The sequence below is a fragment of the Triturus cristatus genome, chromosome 3_2 (assembly GCF_964204655.1).
Source record: "Triturus cristatus chromosome 3_2, aTriCri1.1, whole genome shotgun sequence".
Classification (NCBI taxonomy): Eukaryota; Metazoa; Chordata; class Amphibia; order Caudata; family Salamandridae; genus Triturus; species Triturus cristatus.
In genome coordinates, this window is record NC_140584.1 from 1,121,256,895 (window position 1) to 1,121,277,657 (window position 20,763).

Genomic DNA, 20,763 nt, shown 5'->3' on the forward strand with positions numbered 1-20,763 from the left:
GAAGTAGCACGCCCACCCTTAGTTAATGCCTTAGGGCTCCCTGCATCAATGTTGGGCATTTTTTTTTTGCAGAGTTTTATATAGCGCAAACTTGACCCGAATCCAATCGGGTATCAGAGCGCTTTACATAGCACCAGTTACGTTACATGAGGACACACATTCATTTTTTGCTAGGCACGTCTCACACTTGTCTCACACTTGTGCAGTTTTCTAGCCGATACTTTATAACAGAGCCAAATATGGCAGTAACAGTAATTTCATGAGTCGTTTGCTTTAAAAAGTACACGTTATATTATGCAGGGCCAGACTGGCAATAGCAGTCCTCGGGTGTTTCCCTGAGAGGCTGGACAGGTGGGGACCAATTTTGCAGCAGAGAGGGATGTTTTTGTTACTGGGGCCGGTTTTAGCAGTGGTGTTGCTATATCAGCCACCGGAAACAAAAGCAGCTGGTGGGCTGGACCATCAGAATTGGCAAGGCTGCTCTGGGGTCCCAGTCCGGCCCTGATGTTATGAGTCACGTACTTGCTCGGCACATATTGATGTTGACACTGCGCATCTTGATTGGTTGGGAGTCCGCACATTATATTTTTATTAGCCTGATGTCCACATGATTTTTCCAGTTCTAAGTAAAACATGCTCCTGAAAAAGTGGAGAATGGATGTTAAAAAACTATGAAACAAATTAGATCTCTTAACAAGAACAATCCATTTTTGTGAAAGCAATAACATTTATGAATTGTATTTTATTTTTAAATGCAACCCATAAGTCTTTTTGAAAAGATAGAACAACGCTAGAGTTTAGTAATAGTTGGTATTGGTTGCCAAAAGGTTATAAAAAATACCTGTTAGAACTTTATAATGTGATAACTTTTATAACATTTTATGTACCAATTAACTTGTTTTTAAAGGGAAAGATATGTTTAGCCAAGAGCTATCCTTCTCCCTTTTTTAGAGCTTGTAAATGATGTGTATTCTGGATCAATTTGAGAGTTCAATTTGCAATGAGAATGGCAACATTTTGACAAAAGGTTTTAAAATCTATAGAGGCAAATGGTCATAATTTAGCACAACCATAAAGCAGAAGGCTTCTCAATTACCTGGGTGAACTCTTGAAGATTAAATTACAGCTGATGTAGTGAAATTGATGTAGTTGTGTGTTGATGTATTGGCCAAAAGGTGGTAACATACAACTGCTGGTGCAATTGTTTGCTGATATGGTGGCCATCAGCTTGTAACATCCAACCGCTGGTGCAGATGTGCATTGAAATAGTGGCCATAAGCTGTAGCAACCACTGCTAGCTTTATATTCCCAGCGCATCTGCCTGAAGAGATGGCATTTTCATGGATCAGCTAAACTCAATTGATTAATTAAGTGGTTGTGCTCCTTTGGTAGAGGGGAGACTACGGGTACCCCGCAGCCACAGGTACACAGTCACACAGTCACTATGTCCTTTACTTGTTAAAAGTAACTGTCACTTCATGAGGGCCTGTGCCAGGTTGGAACATGGCATTTTTTCAATTTGACAAATTCCCAAATTGCAATGTTTTGTTTAAAAAGTAAATAGAAAAGGAGCCTTTCATGACAGTGGGGACATTCCCACTTGAGCTAAGGGATGGAAACACACCGCTCTCTCTGAACCACATACTTCCCATTCTTGACTGTTGACAGGTCTTGGGCGAGGGACGATGTGAGGAAGATATATTGTGTTTTTTTGTGATTTTCAGGGTTATGGCTAGCCCTGTGTGACATGGAGAAGACATGGAGAAGGCATTCCTGCTACCTGAGCTGTAGTTCTCTTTGTATGCAGTGCTTAATTTGAGCTGGTGTTCAGCACCAGCACTTAATTCTCAACATCTACACTAATGACAGTTCACCATCCGGTGACACTGTTTGTTTCTTTTGAAGTGAGAGCGTGAACTGTGTTGAATAATTCAATATATATTAAATATAGATAATTCCAGCGGTCCATACTATTTTTATTGCTTTGTGTGGCCTGAAATAATTTAAATTGTCACGCCTGTCAGAGTGTAAGGGTTAGTTATTGTGTTGGTACTGTCAACGGCCAGGGCCGTTTCTACCATTAGGCAAGACTAGGCGGCCGCCTAGGGCGGCAAAAGAGGGAGGGCGGCAAAAAACATAAGTTTGGGAATATCCAATGCATTAATTCTTCTAGCCTGGATGACAGGGGGAGAAAGTAATGGTAGTAATAGGGAGGGGGCGGCATTTTTCAATTCTCGCCGAGGGCGGCAAAACACCTAGAAACGGCCCTGTCAACGGCAGTGCTGGCAGGGGAAATAGGTGGTACAAACAGCATTGGACTTCTGAGAAGGGCCCGGCATTTACTTTTTTGTAAGTAAAGCAGTTCTCGTGCAGACCATCTGGCAGCATGGAATAGAATCGTGTAAAGTAAAACAAGGTTGGGAATCTTTTGTCGTACAGCTTATACTTTCCGAAGTAAAACAGTGCGTTTGTTGGACAACAAAAATGTGAGGATTTGTGCCAAACCGATTCTAGCATGCCCACAGGTCATGTGGAGCTAAGTCTTGGTGGCTCGCAGTGCACCTCTGTATTCCTAACCTGAGAAAGTAACAAATGGATAGAGCAACCACAGAATGTGACAGCCCTTACTCCCCAAGGAAATTGTGATAACAGATCTAAAACCTTTTTGTTTGGTTATTTATTCATGCCCAAAGAGATACACAGCTGTCTGCCAAATTTGGGAATGAGCAAAATGACAGCTATATATGAATTTGATATGCATTAACAATCACTAATTGGTGCCTCCCAAGCCATTCTCATAGCCCGAAATAATCTGAAGTGTCACACTTGTAGGACTGCGATGGTTAGTAGTTGTGTTAGTACTGTAATTGGCAGTGCTGACAGAGGTAAAGGATGGAGCAAGCTGCGGCCTCCCCCTGACGAGGGCCCTGCCAATTATTATATTACAAATTAACCACTAGCTGGGTTGAATATCTGCATGTAGGGACCTTGCAGTGTCAGCAAAATGCTCCTCCCGATAAACAAGGAGGTGATGCTGTTTATGTATCAAACATCACCAACGCTGCTATGCCTGAGCCCCAGCCAGGCTGCTATTGTTGATTCTATTGTGATTGCTCTTTCCCCCAGCGGACAACAATAAGTTACAACATTTTGCGTAGTAAAATTAGCCCTTGTACAGAATGTTCAAGGTAGATGATATTATGCTCATGAATTGGAAATGTAAGCAAACTCTTTTTCAGAGAATATTATCCTGCACAGTCATGCAATGAATTGTGTGTCAAATATCAATGCTGCGTATTCAAGTAAAAAAGTTTAAACGTGAAACTGCAAAATGGTGGTGTTCTCGCTCGATCTGAATGTGACCACACGACACTCTCTCTGAATTCAGGAAGAGAAAACATTTGCAATTTCACTGGAGATGGTGGAAGAAGCTTTCATTTTGATGATTCCTTCTTTTAAACACACAAACCTACAGCTTTCTATGTTCCCTTACACCAATGTTTCATGCAATGAAGTCTTACCTTCAGCTATCAATTTAAGAATCCTGTCTATTAGGGTTGCTGAAAAGATTTAAAAAACACTTAATCAGAAATACATTTAGAAAAGTATGTCATCATGGTAAAACCTAGACAGTTATATTTACTCTAACCCCGATAACGAGATCACATTTGAAACATTTCCGAGTTGCCATTAGGAAATTTGTTACTCCCTACTCTGAGAGTTCAAGAGCTATGTGCCTTACTCTATTCAATATTTTATAAATAAATAATGTATGACAGTAAATCAGGGGGCATTTCCTAATTCTTGACACAGTGTACATCAGCGAGCAAAGTTGCTGCACAATGTTGCATGAAAGGGAGACAGCATTAATGCTCGATATCTACTGCAAAATGTAGCATTTGTGCTGTCTCCTAGCTCTGGCGCAGTGTGTGCTTCCAAGCGCCAGCGCAGGCACCCTCCCACCATGGGTGCTTGCGTTACAGGCAGGTAGAATTCTGTGCAGGAAATGACACCTTCAAGCACAAAAACATTCTTTAAAGGCATTGACCTCTTTTATGAGTGCTGTAGAACTCATGACACATGGATGGAGGAAATAGTGAGGCAACATAAAGATATTCTCCTTGTTACACAGGGTTTAAGGAGGTGCAGCATTTTTGTGCAATCCCAGGCTTACGTACCTTAGTAAATCTGGGATTGCATCAAACTCCATGGGTGGATGCAGGGGAACGCCCCTGCTCCACTCATGGATCGCCTTTCTGAAGCAAAGTAACAAAAGGCAGCACCCTGAACTACCTTGCATTACATTGTGCGAAACATCCCACACAAAACCGCACAAATCTGATTTGCACGGCTTTGTAGATCGCAAAGTTTGTATATTGGCGGCACTGAAAAAGTGTTGCATCCAAGATACAAAATATTTGTAAATGTGGGCCACAGTTCTCATGCCTTGTGTGCTCGTTCAGCAGCATGCTGGTGCTTGAATGTACACTTCTGTCTCTGAGCGATACACACAATGCATTGTTACCCTATTTACGAATTATGTTTCTAGATCCTAGTCAAAAATACACCTGAGAAGGTGGAGAATGCATGTGAAAAAGCTATGTTTTTTTTATTGTTATAGCTTTGATACAAGCCAGTTAATGTAAATTATGTTATAATTATTAGAGTTTACAATAAAGCTGTTTCTGCAATGTTACATATTTTGTCTATACAGTTTAATCAGCCATTCTAAAAATGTATAACGTTATAACTGTTTATTGGAGTTTAGTAAACGCTGGAATTGGCATCAAAAACGTCTAAAATAACCTTGATAACCTTCTCCTATCAATTATTCTGGTTCAAGACTTAATTTGTCTTCAACTTGGCACAAATGTTGGATAAATATGCTTAAACCTAGTCAGGGAACACACAATCCACAGGCTCCTCATTAACAATTTTTCACACTTGAGGATTTTATGTGGTTTTCAAGTTATACCCTTATAATGCAATGACAGGTGTAGGAGAGTAGGATCTGCTTCACATGTTTACCCCCACTTTTTGCTGGTGTTTCACTGTTTTTCGACTTTGTTTTTCGACTTTACTCTGGCTGGGATTCTGCTAATCAGGGCCCCAGCCTAGCTGCTTCCTCTCTAAAATGATTCCATGTACTCTAGGTACAGTTCAGATTGGAACTGAGGTGCCCTTATAAGTCCCTTGTATATGGTATACTATGTACCCAGGGAATAGGTACCCCAGAGGCCTACCAGGGGCTGAAGCATGTCTTATGCAACCCCTGGACAGCCACCCAAAATGACACAACAGGTCTGCTACTGCAGCCTGGGTGAGGTGGTGCATGCACCCGTTACTGTGATATAGGTTACCTAAATCACTATATATATACACACATATAAACCTAAGTCACTCCTATGGCAGGCCTTATCAATCATGAAAGCAGAGTGCTTGGTTCTTATGTGAGAGGGTGCCCCTGCATGAGCAGAACCCCTCTGCAGTGTTCGGAGACCCTGCTCTGATGCTGTTTATAGTGCAGCCTGACCATATACTCTTAAGTGCATTATAACCAAACGGTAAATGCTAACTTTGGACTGGCTGTACGGAAACATGTCGTGTTTGGTGTCAAACACCTTGGAATCATACCCCCACACCAGCAACTGGTATGGGAGTATGATCCCACCCTTCTAGAGGGAGAGATATGACAGCGCTGGTATACCGGGTAGAAACTTAATAGAGCCCTGGCATCACAAAATGGATGCTGCAGCAACAGACATGGTGTATTGGGGCTGGGTGGGAGCACTCTCTGAGTGCTTTGAAGTCCTGCACTGGGGCCACATTTGGTGTCCCTGTGCATAGTCCAGCTCAAACCGGTTCAGGGGCTTCCAGCCCCTGCTCTGACACGAAACTGGACAAAGGAAATGGGTGTAGCCACCCCTCTTTCCAAACCCTCCCATAGGTGGGTCCCCAGAGTATGTCCAACCCCCTACCTTAGTATAAGTATGGCACCCCTGTCCTTAGGACTTTAGATTACCTGAACGAAACTCTGTAGCTGAATCCTGGACATTTGGCATTCTGCCCAAGACCAGAGGACTGAAGAAATCTACCTCGCGGTCAAGGAGTGACTCCCGTGCTTGGTAAGCACCAACAAAGCAATTTGCTGCTCTGCATCATCGAAGCTCCTGCTGGACTCTGAAGTATTTGCAGCCCAGGAAGAGGATTTCCAGACATCTCAGAGGCCGACCCAAATCCCCAGCAAAGCTGAGACCCGCAGCCTTTGAGAGTAGCGTGGAACCGAAACTCCTGGCCACCGTGCATTTCTGCAAGTACATTAACTTCTCGACGTCTGTTGAAGTTGTGCTTGGGCTGACTTGTAGCCCCCTCCTCGAGCACTGAATCCACTGAAGATTGTTGGCCTGGTCATTCCGAGTGACCCGTGGGCCGCCATTTTGTGTTTCGTCTCGAGGTCCCTTCGCGATCCCTGGTCCATTGACTGGTGGGTCCCTGAGGTGGTAGCTTTGCATTTCCTTGGGCTTTCCTTGTTGCTCCATACATGCCCTGACTCCCATCCAAGTGGTGAGTCCCACAGACCTTGCAGGTCTGCAACGAAGCACCTTTCTCGTTTCTGCATGGGTTGCTGTTGCCTAGGCTTTTTGTGTCCAATCCGGGCAGCTACGCTCCAGCACTCGACATCCTTCATGGGACAGCTTGAATCTAGCTCCTGGTCATCCTCGATGCCTCCTGGACCTCGTGGCTGAGGAGCCAAGCTTCCCCTGCTTCACCTGAAATCACCCGACATCGGTGGGCATCTGCTCATCGCCTTCCTGGTCACTGGCAAGTGACCCAGACTCTGTCCCCTCTGCTTTCAGGTTCTTCTCATCTTCGATCCAGGATCCTGCCATGACACTTCGCATCTTCACGGCAGCAGCACTTCTTCGCCAGCTCCCATTGAAATCGACGACGCGACCCGACACCAAAAGACACTAATACACCCGGCTTCCATGGGTGAGGTAACATGAGTACTCTGGTGCTCTCGTGGGTGCTAGCCCTAGAACTTCCTAAGTCCAAAAGGGTTTGGTCCTGACTCTTTTCTAAGTGTCCCTAATCTTTAAAAATCTAACCGCGACTTTCCCTATAGAAGCTAACGGGAGCTCGCGGCTGTGTTCACACACTGCACACGGCCCCCGTGGGTCCCCTGTGTCACTACCTAGGGTGGTTCCTTGGGGTTCCAGCGATTCTACAGGCTCTAGGCCTTGTGTCTAGTTAAGTCGTGGTTCTTATACCACTATTTTAGTACATTGTTTGGCTCGCCTCTAGGACCTGACGTGTATTTGTGCTATTTTACTGTGAATATTGAAGTGTTACTTATGTGTTTTGACCTGTAGTCTCATAAAGAGACTAGGAGGGTGTGTTTAGTAATAAATACATATATTTTATATATATACCTAATGTGGATATCTTTCATTTAGTGACTCAAGAGATTATAGACTGGTAAAACAAGCTGCTTTACATTCCTTCAAGACTTAGCCTGAAGGCTGCTCTCCATATCTTCCTTTGGGATAGCTTTCAATAAAGGTTGTCTTTAACCTATAACCAAAAAGGGGTTGTTTGGACTGATACAGGGTGCCCACTATAACTAGTGGACAGCATATATCAGGCCAACTTCTCACAACTGGTAATCACATACATGTACTTCACTCTCCTAACAATGACCTTGCAACAGACCCCATGTTCCCTAGAATATGTTTAAGGGATGCTCTCATCAACATTATTTGCCCTTTTGATTACTCTTTGGGGCCAGCATCTTCACCTGAGGCAGATAAAATCAAACCATGAATCAATATCATCAGAATTCAAACATCACAACTCAGGAGTGAGGAATGGGCACACACTTGGTGAATCCGGCTACGGGGGACACAGTTGGGTGAGGTTAATCTTCGTTAATGACTATTTTGTCTACTTTGCCGAAGAAAATCCCCAAACTTGTCAGATATTGCAGGCAAAGATTTAGGGCCCCTTTATGGAAAGTGTTGCATCGCAGCGTGACAGTGCGCCCTCCATGCGATAAGATGGATGTGCCGTATTTATTCTACGGTGCTCCATGTCGCAAGGAGTTACAGATATGTCACTATTCCTGATGGACCTGTACGCTCTAAAGTAGCGCATTGCGGGGTTGTATCTGAAAACAGACACTACTCCAGCATTGTGTCCTTTCACATGGGGAATGTCCCATATGAAAGGGCCTACGTCATCCTTACGCCTGCTACATGCTGGTGGAAGGTTTTGATGCAAGTGGCGTGCTAAAAGTGGCACAGGGAAATCGTATAGATTTCACTGCAACCCTTTTACCAGCCTTTTTTGTGGTGGAACGCCCACCCTGCATACATGATACCTGACACAGGTATAATGAAGTGCAGGGCTTTACAAAGTGACGCATATGCTTAGACATATAGAATACACACTTGTAGAGTCAGTCTAATGATTTGTGCACCAGACTCAGTGATATTTGGAACACCGCACCACCAACAATGAGGCCCCATTGGCAATATTTGCTGTTTGCAAGGGCCCTGTGGTCTCCCTCCACCTGGATATCTTACCTAGGACTACACTCCTAAAGACGCCTTCCAGGCCATCGCAACATTCTGCCTCATCTCAGTACCATGTATGTATTGTTATCATGGGGGTTACCAGCGCCCACTGTGTCTTAGGAGCTTCAGTTGCACTGCCCTGTTTTCTGCCCTCTGGGTAATTTATGTCTCACTGTACACGTTCTGTCCTGTGGAGCACTCCAAACCATGCACTGCGGGATCCAATATTTTACAACTAAGCCATGTATAACAGTTTTTTTGTTTCTCTTTGGCTCTTACACTAAAGTATATCAGGACTTGTGTCTTTAGTGTTTGCAGAATTCTGTGCAGTGTCTTTGCCATGGGGGTGCATGAACTCAGTGCCTATTTTAGTGTTGCTTTTGATCTCCTGTCTCTTGGGGCTGCTGCTTGTGTACTGTGCGTTGGTTGTGTTTTTGTGAAAGTTTGAACTGTGAGGCATATGTAAGTTGGCGTGCTTGCATCTAGTGCCTAATAACTTATAGCTATTTACCAACGCTGAGCAAATTCAATCACCTCAAACATGAAGAAGTTGAATTGTTGGACGATTTAAGGTTCAATCAATCCGTACACCTGATATTAGAGTTTTAATATTTATTCAAAGCAAGCTGCAAATGTTTGAAGGCACTGGAGTTTGTCAGCAGTGTTGGTGTTAGTGTGCTGGTTGTGTTGGCTGTACAATTGGCTTTTCGACCCGCATCTAATGCTGCCTCTGACACCTCAGTACTTTGGGACCAGGTCCTTTCCTGGCGGAAAATAACAATTATTAATGTTTTCTTTTTATAATTAATTCTAAAATTTACGGTCTAATTGGCGAAAAAGGGGGATTCCCCTGTGGTCCCCAGGAGTTCTTAGACCAGGTCTAGAAGGTGAGGCTTCTCGTATTTCACCCCAAATTAACCCAAATTAATTCACTTCCGCCTTCACTTTGCTGCCTGACATCAGAGTATGAAAACTTGACTATTTCCCAAGTTTTTTCTTAGCTACTTCAGCTGAGTCACCTCTGCATTCAGAGACCCTTGAGTGATAGTGCGCATTAATATTACGGTGTGGGGAGTCATCTTGTGTCATATGCAAACCACCATTTCACACAAATTGTAGAAATTACATTTATTCATCTATTTATGCTAATAAAAGGGTTTTCGTTTACAAAATACATTGATATGATGTACAGTGTGCACCATAATGATCAATAAACTTCAAAATAAAAAACAAATATCCAACTCCATCAGAAACATTAGACAATATAACTCGTGAGGTTCATAGGTCATAGAAATGGACATCCAACGCAGGTTTCGCAGTAAAATCACCACTTCTTCAGGCATGGATGCATATTCCAATCACAGAATAATTTTTCAACATGAATCCATTTTTTTTTATAGTTCACTCTGCTGAGCAGCAAGGATGGTGATGGTTACAATACAGCTGAGTAAAAGGTATTCATCCAAACTCATAACCTCCTCACATGTCTCTGAAAGCTTCATTAAAGACCGCTTCAGTTCAGAGATCCGCAATCAAATCCTTGAGTGCTCATAAGAAGTGATAGTTAGCAATATATAATAGAACAGAACATAACAGAGCATAACATAGCATAGCATAACAGAACACAACATTACATAACATACCATAACAATAAATAGTTTATACATAAATTCATTTCTGTCATTGGAGCTAATAATATACTACATGGAGCTCTCTCCAGCTGGCAGGTTGAGCTGTCTGATGTGCCCCAGCACTTGAGAGGGCCACATCTTCATGGCGCTGCTTATGTGAGACCGAGGAGATCTTTATCGGTGTCAAGATCTAGTATTGGTTGGATGACCCGAGGTGTTATACCTCATAGGGATGGTGCTGCACTCCGCGAATGTATGATGAAACAACTACCACTTAAATAACGAATGCCTAAACCACGAAGGCTAAACAACGACCAAAGCCAAACAACTATGTACCGAAACACGACTTAGTGAACCTCGAATAATCTGTTGATATATACTCCGAATCAACCACTACATTCAAAACAACGCATGTTTGAAACACGATCCTTAAAAAAGTAATTAAATTAAACAACACTTCTAACAAAAAATATTTTAAATAAAGAATCTTGTGTCTCCACTGGTCCAGGTACTCACGCTGAAGCAATGTATTGCTAAAAATCAGCCCTTTTCTGAGAAAACTCAGTAATGCTTTTGCCGCGACTATTACTAATTGTGTTACCTCTTTCCGAAAATCCTTATCTTGGAAATTGGGTCATCCCTTCCGCTGGTCACTAATTGATATTTGTTAATTGCGTGCTGTCCAAATAAGCGAGTGTGCATTTTAAACGTACCGTGTCAAGTTACATCTAGCCACTAGATGTCAGTATTGCCAAAATTACTGTGCTAGTGCTGTTCATTTGCTGCTAAAAAACGTCTGCCTGTAATGAGTCCAGTTTTAGTTTTTGCAGTAGGTAGAGGATTTAAACTCAAGGACATGAAACTGTACATGCTTTTTAGCCTCCTACCCTTGTCACATACTTTAAATAAATACAGATGGATCACTAATTGTAGTGCTTGCTTTTAAAAAGATGGTCATATTTTAGTTAACATGATGAGTCCGACGATGGTGTTAAGTGTAGTATCCCGGATATTCACAGAGACTTATTTGCAAGTCTTAAATCTCTTTTTGTCAAGAGCATCCCTGTCAATGGTAAATATAAATCCTTGGGGGATAACTCTTGGTTTGATATAAGCAGTAAAGAATCTCGTAAAGCTCATTCACTAGCTATTAAATCCAGGATACCAGAAAGCATTAGGAGCTGTAGATCCGCGTACAAATCTGCCCAAATAAAAGCTAAGAAAAACTGGGACGAAAATCGGTGGAGGGAGTTATATGAGGCTTTGAGGGTAGGAACATGTGTCAATTTTGGCGCCTCTTCAAATGGGGCAAGAACCCACAGGATATGATCCCGGTAAATCATGTTGAACCTGCTCAGTGGGTCTCCTTTTTTGAAAATCAGTTTAAGTCTAGTGAGAGTCCAGATAGAGTTTTGTGGTCTGATGCTGACATGGAAGAGTTACGGTTTGCCCCCAGTGAGGTGAAGGCAATCTTGAAATCTCTACCAAGTGGTAAAGCCCCGGGTCCCAATTGTATTCCTGCTGATCTTTTTAAGCAGGACCTGGACCTCTGGACTCCCTATCTGACCATTCTTGCTAATGGCCTGGTTGGTGGTGCGTTGATTCCGGATACCTGGTTTGGGGCAGAGATATTGCCGATCTATAAGAAAGGTGATCGCTCAGCCCCGGCCAATTACCGCCCAATCAGCCTCATAGATGCAGCCCAAAAAATTATTGCTTGCCTCCTATTGGGCCGCATCCAGAGTTGGATTTCTGAGACTGACATTTTAACTCCACTACAGGTTAGGGCCAGGGTCGAAATGGGAGGAGTAACATTAGAACAGACTTCTACTTTCACCTATCTGGGGGTCACTTTTTCTGACAACCTTAGCTGGAAGTCCCAGATTGACCACTATACCCTTAAACATATTCAATTCGGTGGAGCACTGCTTAGGGAACACAGGCTTTCGTTAACCAAACCTATGGCTCCCCTGATTAAAATCTATGGGTCCAAAATCCTTCCAGCGGTCATGTATGGTGCTGAAATATGGGGGTTTGGTAATTTGAATTCCCTGAGAGTGGCTCAAAACAAATTCCTTAGGTCTGCAGTAGGGTTACCACAATCCTCCCCACGTATACCCCTCCTTTTTGATTTGGGTTGCCACCCTATTGAGGACATGGTGCGGTTTAGGCCACTGGCGTTTTGGCGACGTCTGTGGACCACACCTGAGTTGTCCTCTTACGCCAATGCTTTGATAGAAGTTAAAAATCATGGGAGTTCCCACAGAATCAGTTGGTTGTTTGAAACTAAAACTATCCTAACTGATATGGGAATGGGTGAGTTGTGGTCTAATCCCGAGACGGCTGTTTTTCCTCAGAAAAAGATCTTTAGGGACACATATTGGCAGTGGGTCAAAGATAAGCGTTTTGCCTCTATGACTGGAGGTCCTCTGACCATAACATACTTGACCAACAAGGATGACCCATATCTTGAGGTATATTGGGATATAATCACAAAACTGCAGGACAGAAAGCTCTACCATCAATTTAGACTAGGCACCTTACCATTACGCTCCTTTACTAAAAGTTGGTCTACCCCGGGTAATGATAACTGTCCCCATTGCGAGGATATGACAGAAACTGTAGATCATTTCCTCTATGTTTGCCCGGAGTATATTCGCCCAAGAAGGTTGTGGTTACGCCCTGTTTGTCGCAAACTTGGAGTTAGAACAGCATCAATTGCCAGCAGAATATTGAAATCCGATACTTCAAGTTTTGTGATTATTGGTGTGGCCAAGTACTTAAGTTGGGCATGGCTCTTACGTAATCGGAGTTTTAGTCCCTAACCATTTTGCTCCTAATATCGTATAGTCTGTTATGAAATAAGTTTTAAACATATCAAGTCATTGTAACTTTGCACATTTAATATCTTTTTATTATTGGTGTTTTTAATAGTGAATTTTTTTATAGGTTTTTTATGTATACTGGTTCAATATATATCTGTATGTTTTTTAACTTGTATTGATGATTTTTTAGCATGTCTTTTATGATGAAATATTCGCAATAAAGACTTCTTGACTTGACTTGCCTTGACTTGATATTGTTTAATTCTTTAGTTAAACCAATTATACTAATATGATCTGTTGAAACAGTTTACCATATTTGTGTACTTATAAATAGACAGACCTCTGAAAATTCGTTGTAAATGAAGTAGTGGTTAAAGAGGACGTTGTTCAGAATTCCTTGTTAAGCCCCATCATTGTTAGAAATTCATTATTAAGGTCGTTTCCCCTCCATGAAGCCTGCCTAGCAGCAGAGCCCAGCCCTGGCACCAAACACTGTAGCAGCGTGAGTTTGTTAGCCACGTCATGAGCCTGGCCCAGACCCAACAAGCATTGATCAAAGTTATGGAAAAACTGTAAGCAATTTGCAAGATAGATAGATAGATAGATCGATAGATCGATAGATAGATAGATAGATAGATAGATAGATAGATAGATAGATAGATAGATAGATAGATAGATAGATAGATAGATAGATAGATAGATAGATAGGTAGATAGATAGACAAGAAAAACAGATAAACAAGAAAAGCAGTATAACAGTCCTTTGCATGTGTTTTATACCTGGACTGCATTTTAGTTTGGCATAAAACACAGCAGAGGGCAGACTGGACTACTTATGGTGACTCTGAGTATAGCAGTAAAATAGTGTCTCTATTTTAGTTCCTGTGAGGGCGACAAGACTAATGTAATAGTGTGTCTCCTTTATGGGTCCCATACAGGGGCGTAACAGAGGCCCCCGCAGCCCCAGCCCCCAAGCTCCAGGGGGCCCCCTCAGCACAACAGTCTTGCCAGAGAGCTCTTGATTGAGCTCGGAGGGGGCCCCTTCACTTTCCTTGCAGGGTGGCCCCCTCAATTTTCCTTACGCCAGTGGTCCCATAAACTATTTTCACTGTATTAAATAGCCCCAATCACAGTGGGGAGGAGAGGAAGATGCTACAAGGGAACAAGTGATATTTTATCTTAAAGGTACAGACCCTACAACACTTACTCCCCATGGTTCCATAAAAATACACTGTAAGAATGGCACAAAAATACACCATTCTGCAACACCAGCATAGGTTCATTCTCAATCAATCAATCAATCAGTGACTTATAAAGTGCAACTACTCACCCTTGAGGGTCCCAAGGTGCTGGGGGTAGGGGCTGTGTCTGTGGTTCAATCGAAAAGCCAGGTCTTGAGGTCCTTCCTGAATTGCAGCAGGGATGGCGATTGCCTGAGGTGCAGAGGCAGGGAGTCCCAGGTCTTCACAGCGAGGTAGAAGGATTTTCCTCCAGCCGTGGTTTTGTGGATCTGTGGGATGGTGGTCAAGGCCAATTTAGCGGAACGAAGATGTCTGTCGGGGTATGGAAGAAGAGGTGGTGTTTGCGGTTTGCAGGTCCAGTGATGTGGGGTGCTTTGTAGGCGTGTGTGAGAAACTTGAGTATGATACCTTTGTTGACAGGTAGTCAGTAAAGGTCTCTCAGGTGGCTGGTGTTGTGGTTCTGGCATGGGATGTTCAGGATGAGTCTGGCAGAGGTGTTCTGGATGGTCTGCAGTTCCTTTTGTAGTTTCTGGGTGGTTCCGGTGCAGAGTGCATTTCAGTAGTCTAGTCTGCTGCTGACGTGTGCATGGCTGACTGAAGCTCTTACAAAAGAAGCGGCGCGTGTGGAGACAGGAGGACGTGCCAGCGTTGATTTGGAAGTTCATTGAGAGTGAGGAGTCCAGGATAATGCTGAGGTTTCGTGTGTGGTCCGTGGCTGTGGGAAGGATTCTGATCACTGTGGGCCACCAGGAGTCGCCCCTGGCAGAGGGAGTGGAGCACTGGATGAGGACTTCAGTTTTGTCTGAGTTAAGCTTGAGGCAGCTGTCTTTCCTTCAGCTGGCGACTGCCTGCATCCCGTCACGGAAGTTGCACTTGGCAGCTGTGGGTTCGTCGGTGAGGGAGAAAATCAGCTGGGTGTCATCGGCGTAGGAGACAATGTTGAGTGGGTGGCTCTGACGATGGCTGTAAGCAGAGCAATGTAGATGTTGAAGAGGGTGGGGCTCAGGGAGTATCAGCTTTCAGTTCTCTGCCTACAGACACCTGGATAACATGCAGCTATATACTCATTCTTTCCTAAGAGTGTAGACATTTGTAGGCTCAGCACAGACTGGAAAAAAGTACCACTTCCTCAGTTATCTCATTCATGGTCCCCAGACCGCACACCTACAAGGTATTTTTTTCTTATTCAGTGTCATTCAAACATCATTGAGATACAATTGATTTGTGTTGAAACGTAGTCATACAGCATGACAAATTACGTTTTTGTGCTCCGTTGCACTACTTTGTCAAGGGGCATTCCATGGGTGGTACATGGGTCATCCCATGGAACCACCCATGCATTTTACCGCCAGGCCCTATATACTCAAAAGAATAGACAGCGCTCTACCCCAAAAGGGAATGCCTCTTAGAGACAGGCATAAGGTCTGTGAAAGGTTTTCATTTCTCAAAACCTTTCCTGCTCGTTTTGGAGATGTGGGGGCGCGTTGCTGATCACGGCTGTTCGCCCTACCTGGTGTGTCCCGTGTGCTTTGGTCCGCTGCCGCTGCCGCAGCTCAGCTGTCCTCCGCCGCCGCTCATACCAACGTGGCCGCTGGGTGGGGACTGCAATTCCCAGCTGCCTGTGCGGCCGGAACCCGCCGACAGCGTTTCCCGCGCCAGGAGGCGCTTAAAAATCAGGCACTCCCCCGGCAGAGCGGGCTGCTCGTTTTGGAGACGTGGGGGCGCGTTGCTGATCACGGCTGTTCGCCCTACCTGGTGTGTCCCGTGTGCTTTGGTCCACTGCCGCTGCCGCAGCTCAGCTGTCCTCCGCCGCCGCTCATACCAACGCGGCCGCTGGGTGGGGACTGCAATTCCCAGCTGCCTGTGCGGCCGGAAGCCGCCGACAGCGTTTCCCGCACCAGGAGGCGCTTAAAAATCAGGCACTCCCCCGGCAGAGCGGGCTGCTCGTTTTGGAGACGTGGGGGCGCGTTGCTGATCACGGCTGTTCGCCCTACCTGGTGTGTCCCGTGTGCTTTGGTCCGCTGCCGCTGCCGCAGCTCAGCTGTCCTCCGCCGCCGCTCATACCAACGCGGCCGCTGGGTGGGGACTGCAATTCCCAGCTGCCTGTGCGGCCGGAACCCGCCGACAGCGTTTCCCGCGCCAGGAGGCGCTTAAAAATCAGGCACTCCCCCCGCGACGCGGGACGCGCGCGGGCGACGCCGGGCTAAGCCCGGGCAAAGGGCGGGCCCTCTAAGGCCCTCAGAGGTCAACAGTGGTCGGGCGGGCCACCCTTCTAAGCTGTAGTAAGGTGAGAGAAGCGATATGGCCACAAGGGGGAAGCGCTCTGCTATTCAAAGCGGTGGCCCAGATGCGGCACATACGAGTATACCATTATCTTTGGAAAGTATGCTGGACAATGCTTTTAACATGGTTGCCAATGAAATTGCGAGTACGGAGAGACGGATGTCACTGGAACTCTTGTGTGTACACCCTGAGTCCAGGGACTCAAGCATAGTTTACACTGTACCGTTATCCCCAACCGTTACAGTGTCTAAATCCAATGTGCCCAACCCACCATCTATCACACTTGAGGAGGAAAGCGATACTATTATTCTTGAATCCCAGCTTGACACCACTGAATACGTCCCTATCCCTCATATATCCCCGAAAGCCAAACCTGCTGGAGGAAAAAGGAAAAGAGGCCCCCCAAAATCCCTAAATAACAAAAGGAAACCAGCTCCGTATAATAAGGGCCAACCCACACTGCAGAGTATGTGGACCAGAGGGAAGCAAAAAACAATAGGGGGCAGTGGTGTTACGACTGATGAAGTGCAATTGGTTGAAGGACCTCTGGATATTACTCCCCCCAGTAACGGTATAAACTGTACTTACACACAGACTGAGCCAGTTAGCGAAAATATTCCAGTAATGAAATCAAATGCTAACTTTTTGGAAACCATTGTAGATACCGTTTTTAAACAGTTAGAATGTCAAATGATCAAACAGTTTAATATTATTTTTAAAAGATTGGACCGTATTGAAACAATGATTAAAAATGAGGATGTTAAGAGGAAGGGGGCTATCAGCCTTGATCTAATAAGGGGTGAGCGCTTTTTGAAAGATTTAGAAAACGTTAACAAAGGTATATTAAGTGATGTGCAAAAATCCCCCAGAAATGTTACTACTGCAAACATTGTATCGAACAGCGTCAGTGACGGGAGAAATCACACTTCAAAAACCCCCCAGCACACCCAGACCACAGCCATAGAACCAATATGCCCCAACACTATAGCCACTAATATGCCTAAGGATGCTCCTACCCTCCATGCCACAGGAAGGAAGGTACCTACTAACACTGCATCTGATAAGGGCCAAATAACTATTACAAGGCCAACAATGCACTCAGGGCCTGTCCTTAATTTGCCCCCCGACGCCTGCCCGTATGTGATAATTCTGGCAGGCGTCCCTCAGTTAAGGGAGGGACAGAGCGAGACATGGACGCAGCTTAACAACAAATGCATAGACTGGCTATCTAAACACAAAGGGGTAGGACCCAATATCATGAGAGAAATTTTGACTACACGACGGGTGAGCTGGGTTGGGCCTCTACCAAAGAACATAGAAGGGGATTGTATTGTCATCAATTTCAGAAATCCCTCTACAGTTAAATTTATCCTTGGTAGTACTAATACATGCTTTTCTCCACCTACTGATATAACCTCCTTGCCATTGGGTTACTTTTACAGACCCCATTATAGACCTCTTAGTCCCACTTTCCCGCCTTTTCCCTTATATAATAGGTACAGTGCCCTGTCTGACCTGGGCACTCTGGACTGACCACCAACTATCTCGTATGACTCAGCAATTAGGAACTATTCTAAAATACTCAGGCCAGCAGGGGATTCTCCTATTAATTCAAATACAGTGATTGCCAACGATGATAAGGTGCCTAAGAATAATAGCTATGTTTCTACTCCGGTATCTTCTACCAACAATCTGGCAATCCTAAATTGGAATATAGCAGGTTTAAATGCTAAAGTTACAAATAGCGACTGGGTGGACTGGGTTTCTAAATTCGATATTTTAATGTTTCAAGAAACCTGGTGTACCACTCCTTTACTTTTTGATGGTTTCTGTTGTTTTAATCAAACTGCTTCTACACCTGCTTTAGGTAGACCCAGCGGGGGATTATCAACATGGGTCAAAATGGGTGCCGATGTCAAAACTGAACCACTGGAAACAAACAATAGAAATTTCCAGGCATTGCTTTATATTAGCAGTGTTAGAATATGTTTTGTAAATTTTTATAACAACGATTTTAAAACACATCCCAATATGAATTTTATAGAGCTGTTTAATTTTATTGACGACATTACTGAAAGACAAATGTGTGGTAAACTTGACGGGATATGTGTTGGAGGCGACTTTAATGCACACATCCACCGTCAAACTCCTCCCTGTAAAAGAGGTAAAGAATTATCCAACCTTTTGGCCACGAGGGACTTAATTAATGTTATGGAAAAAGTAAACACCATGGTAAAACTCCGCCCTGTGGCCACTTATATTGGACATGGGAGTGCTTCCACAATTGACTATGTACTCATGAGCCCTATGTTGGTGGACCTTTTATTAGAGGCCTCAGTAGTCAGGTGTATTTATAGCGACCATTACCCCATTCTATCCACTCTTAAACTTCCCCACAAAAGGTTGAAGCGGAAGGAAGTAGGGGCAAAAAACCTAGTCGCGTCGACAGATAGGCTAAGGGTGGTTTGGAAGGGGATTAACAATAAGGGGGTACTAGCCCAGGTTATAAAATCTTATCCTGGACTAGTCTTCACCTGCCTGTCATCCGACCACCCTGATTATGCGATTGTGGAAGCATTCACTGAACTGTGCAAGACTATAAAGAAGGAGATATCCAAGCCAGTCTTAATCAATACTAATATCACCCCCAGATGGTTTGACAACTCTTGCTCTAGAGCAAATAGAGATTTGAGAGCTGCCTTAAAGACCGATCCACCAGATCAGCTTTTGGTGAGGACCTTGAGGTCTAGCTACAAACGTGCTTTAAGAACACGATCCGACGAGCTTTTAAAAACCCATTGGGAATCACTCGTAAGACCTGCAGCAACAAAGGATATTGCCGGGTTTTGGAGAGAGGTCAAGAACCTGAAATCATTTGGCTCTAATATCACTCCCATAACTTGTAGCATACCAGGGGACGTATGGGTGAAGCATTTTACAAATATTTACATGGCATCGACTCCTCCTATTGAAAATTGTCAATCATTTAAGTTTCCGCATATTTCAATAACGGAAGTAGAGGATGCAATTCTTCAAAGCGCTGGAAACAAAGCGCCAGGGCCTGATGGAGTATCTATTGATTTAATAAAATCAGAGCCTGATCTATGGTCCCCACTTTTGTGTAATGTTTTTAACAATTTATCAAACACTTCACTGCCTGATTCCTGGTCCAATAGCACCATCGTACCAATTTTTAAAAAAGGGGACAGATTTGATCCTGGGAGTTACCGCCCGATATCATTAATTGACAATACATTGAAGATTTTGGGCAGGGTCATTTTTAATAAGATTAACATCTGGTCCGAAGAAAACAAAATTTTACATCCATGTCAGTTAGGCTTTAGAAGCAACGTAGGGACGGTTGAGCAGTGCTTGAACCTAAACTTAGTTTTAGATAAATACACTATAGCTAAAAAATCCCCACTTTACCTAGGTTTTATGGATCTAAGCTCCGCCTTTGATTTTGTCAACCGATCACGCCTATGGACAGCCTTGCTGAGGTATGGTTTGGATGAATCTCTGGTCCACTTTTTGGCCCGCTTACACAGTGATTTAAAAGCTTGTGTTCGTATTAACAATGATGGTGAAGTTTCGGGCGAGATTTTAATTAGCAGGGGTGTTAGACAAGGCTGTGTCCTGGCTCCCCTGCTTTTTATTTTATATATAAATGAACTAAGTACATCCTTGGATAAATTGACTTTTGATGTTCCGCTCGTTAACGGCAAACCCCTCCCTGTATTGCTTCATGCCGACGATGCGGTACTTTTAGGCCGTACACCTAATGCACTTCGCACTTTAATATCAGGCTTCGTCTCCTATATGGCCGATCTTGACTTATGCACAAATTTTAAAAAATCTTATATAATGTCTTGTGGGCCAAAGAAACATAAAATCAGCCATATTACGTCAGGGAATAATGTTCTAAACAGCACTAGCACTTTCCCTTATTTAGTTTTGTTGTTTTCCGATTTCGGATCCTGGCAACCTCATGTTGCCAGAGGGAGGAATAAACTGGGTAAAGCCATCAACTCCATAATTACTTTACGCCAACCAAAGCATACTGAAGTCATTCTATCACTTTTACAAATTTATAAAACCCAGTGCGTCCCTACAGGAACTTATGGTGCCGAGGTGTGGGGATACTCGAGCTGCACGAACATCCAGATAGAAGAAAATAAATTCTGTAGGAGGGTACTGGGGGGTGTTAT

General features: G+C 44.0%; 1 protein-coding gene across 4 annotated transcripts in view; it reads right to left on the minus strand.

Annotated features, from left to right (window-relative positions):
* The window catches only part of LOC146859224 (uncharacterized), a 121,099-nt gene that overhangs the window by 92,227 nt on the left and 8,109 nt on the right, over positions 1-20,763 (minus strand). For all 4 annotated transcript variants that reach the window (XM_085646962.1, XM_085646961.1, XM_085646960.1 and 1 more), the window contains exon 3: positions 3,522-3,560. In XM_085646962.1, the coding sequence (XP_085503088.1) occupies positions 3,522-3,560 (39 nt within the window). The remainder of the gene's footprint in view (positions 1-3,521; positions 3,561-20,763) is intronic.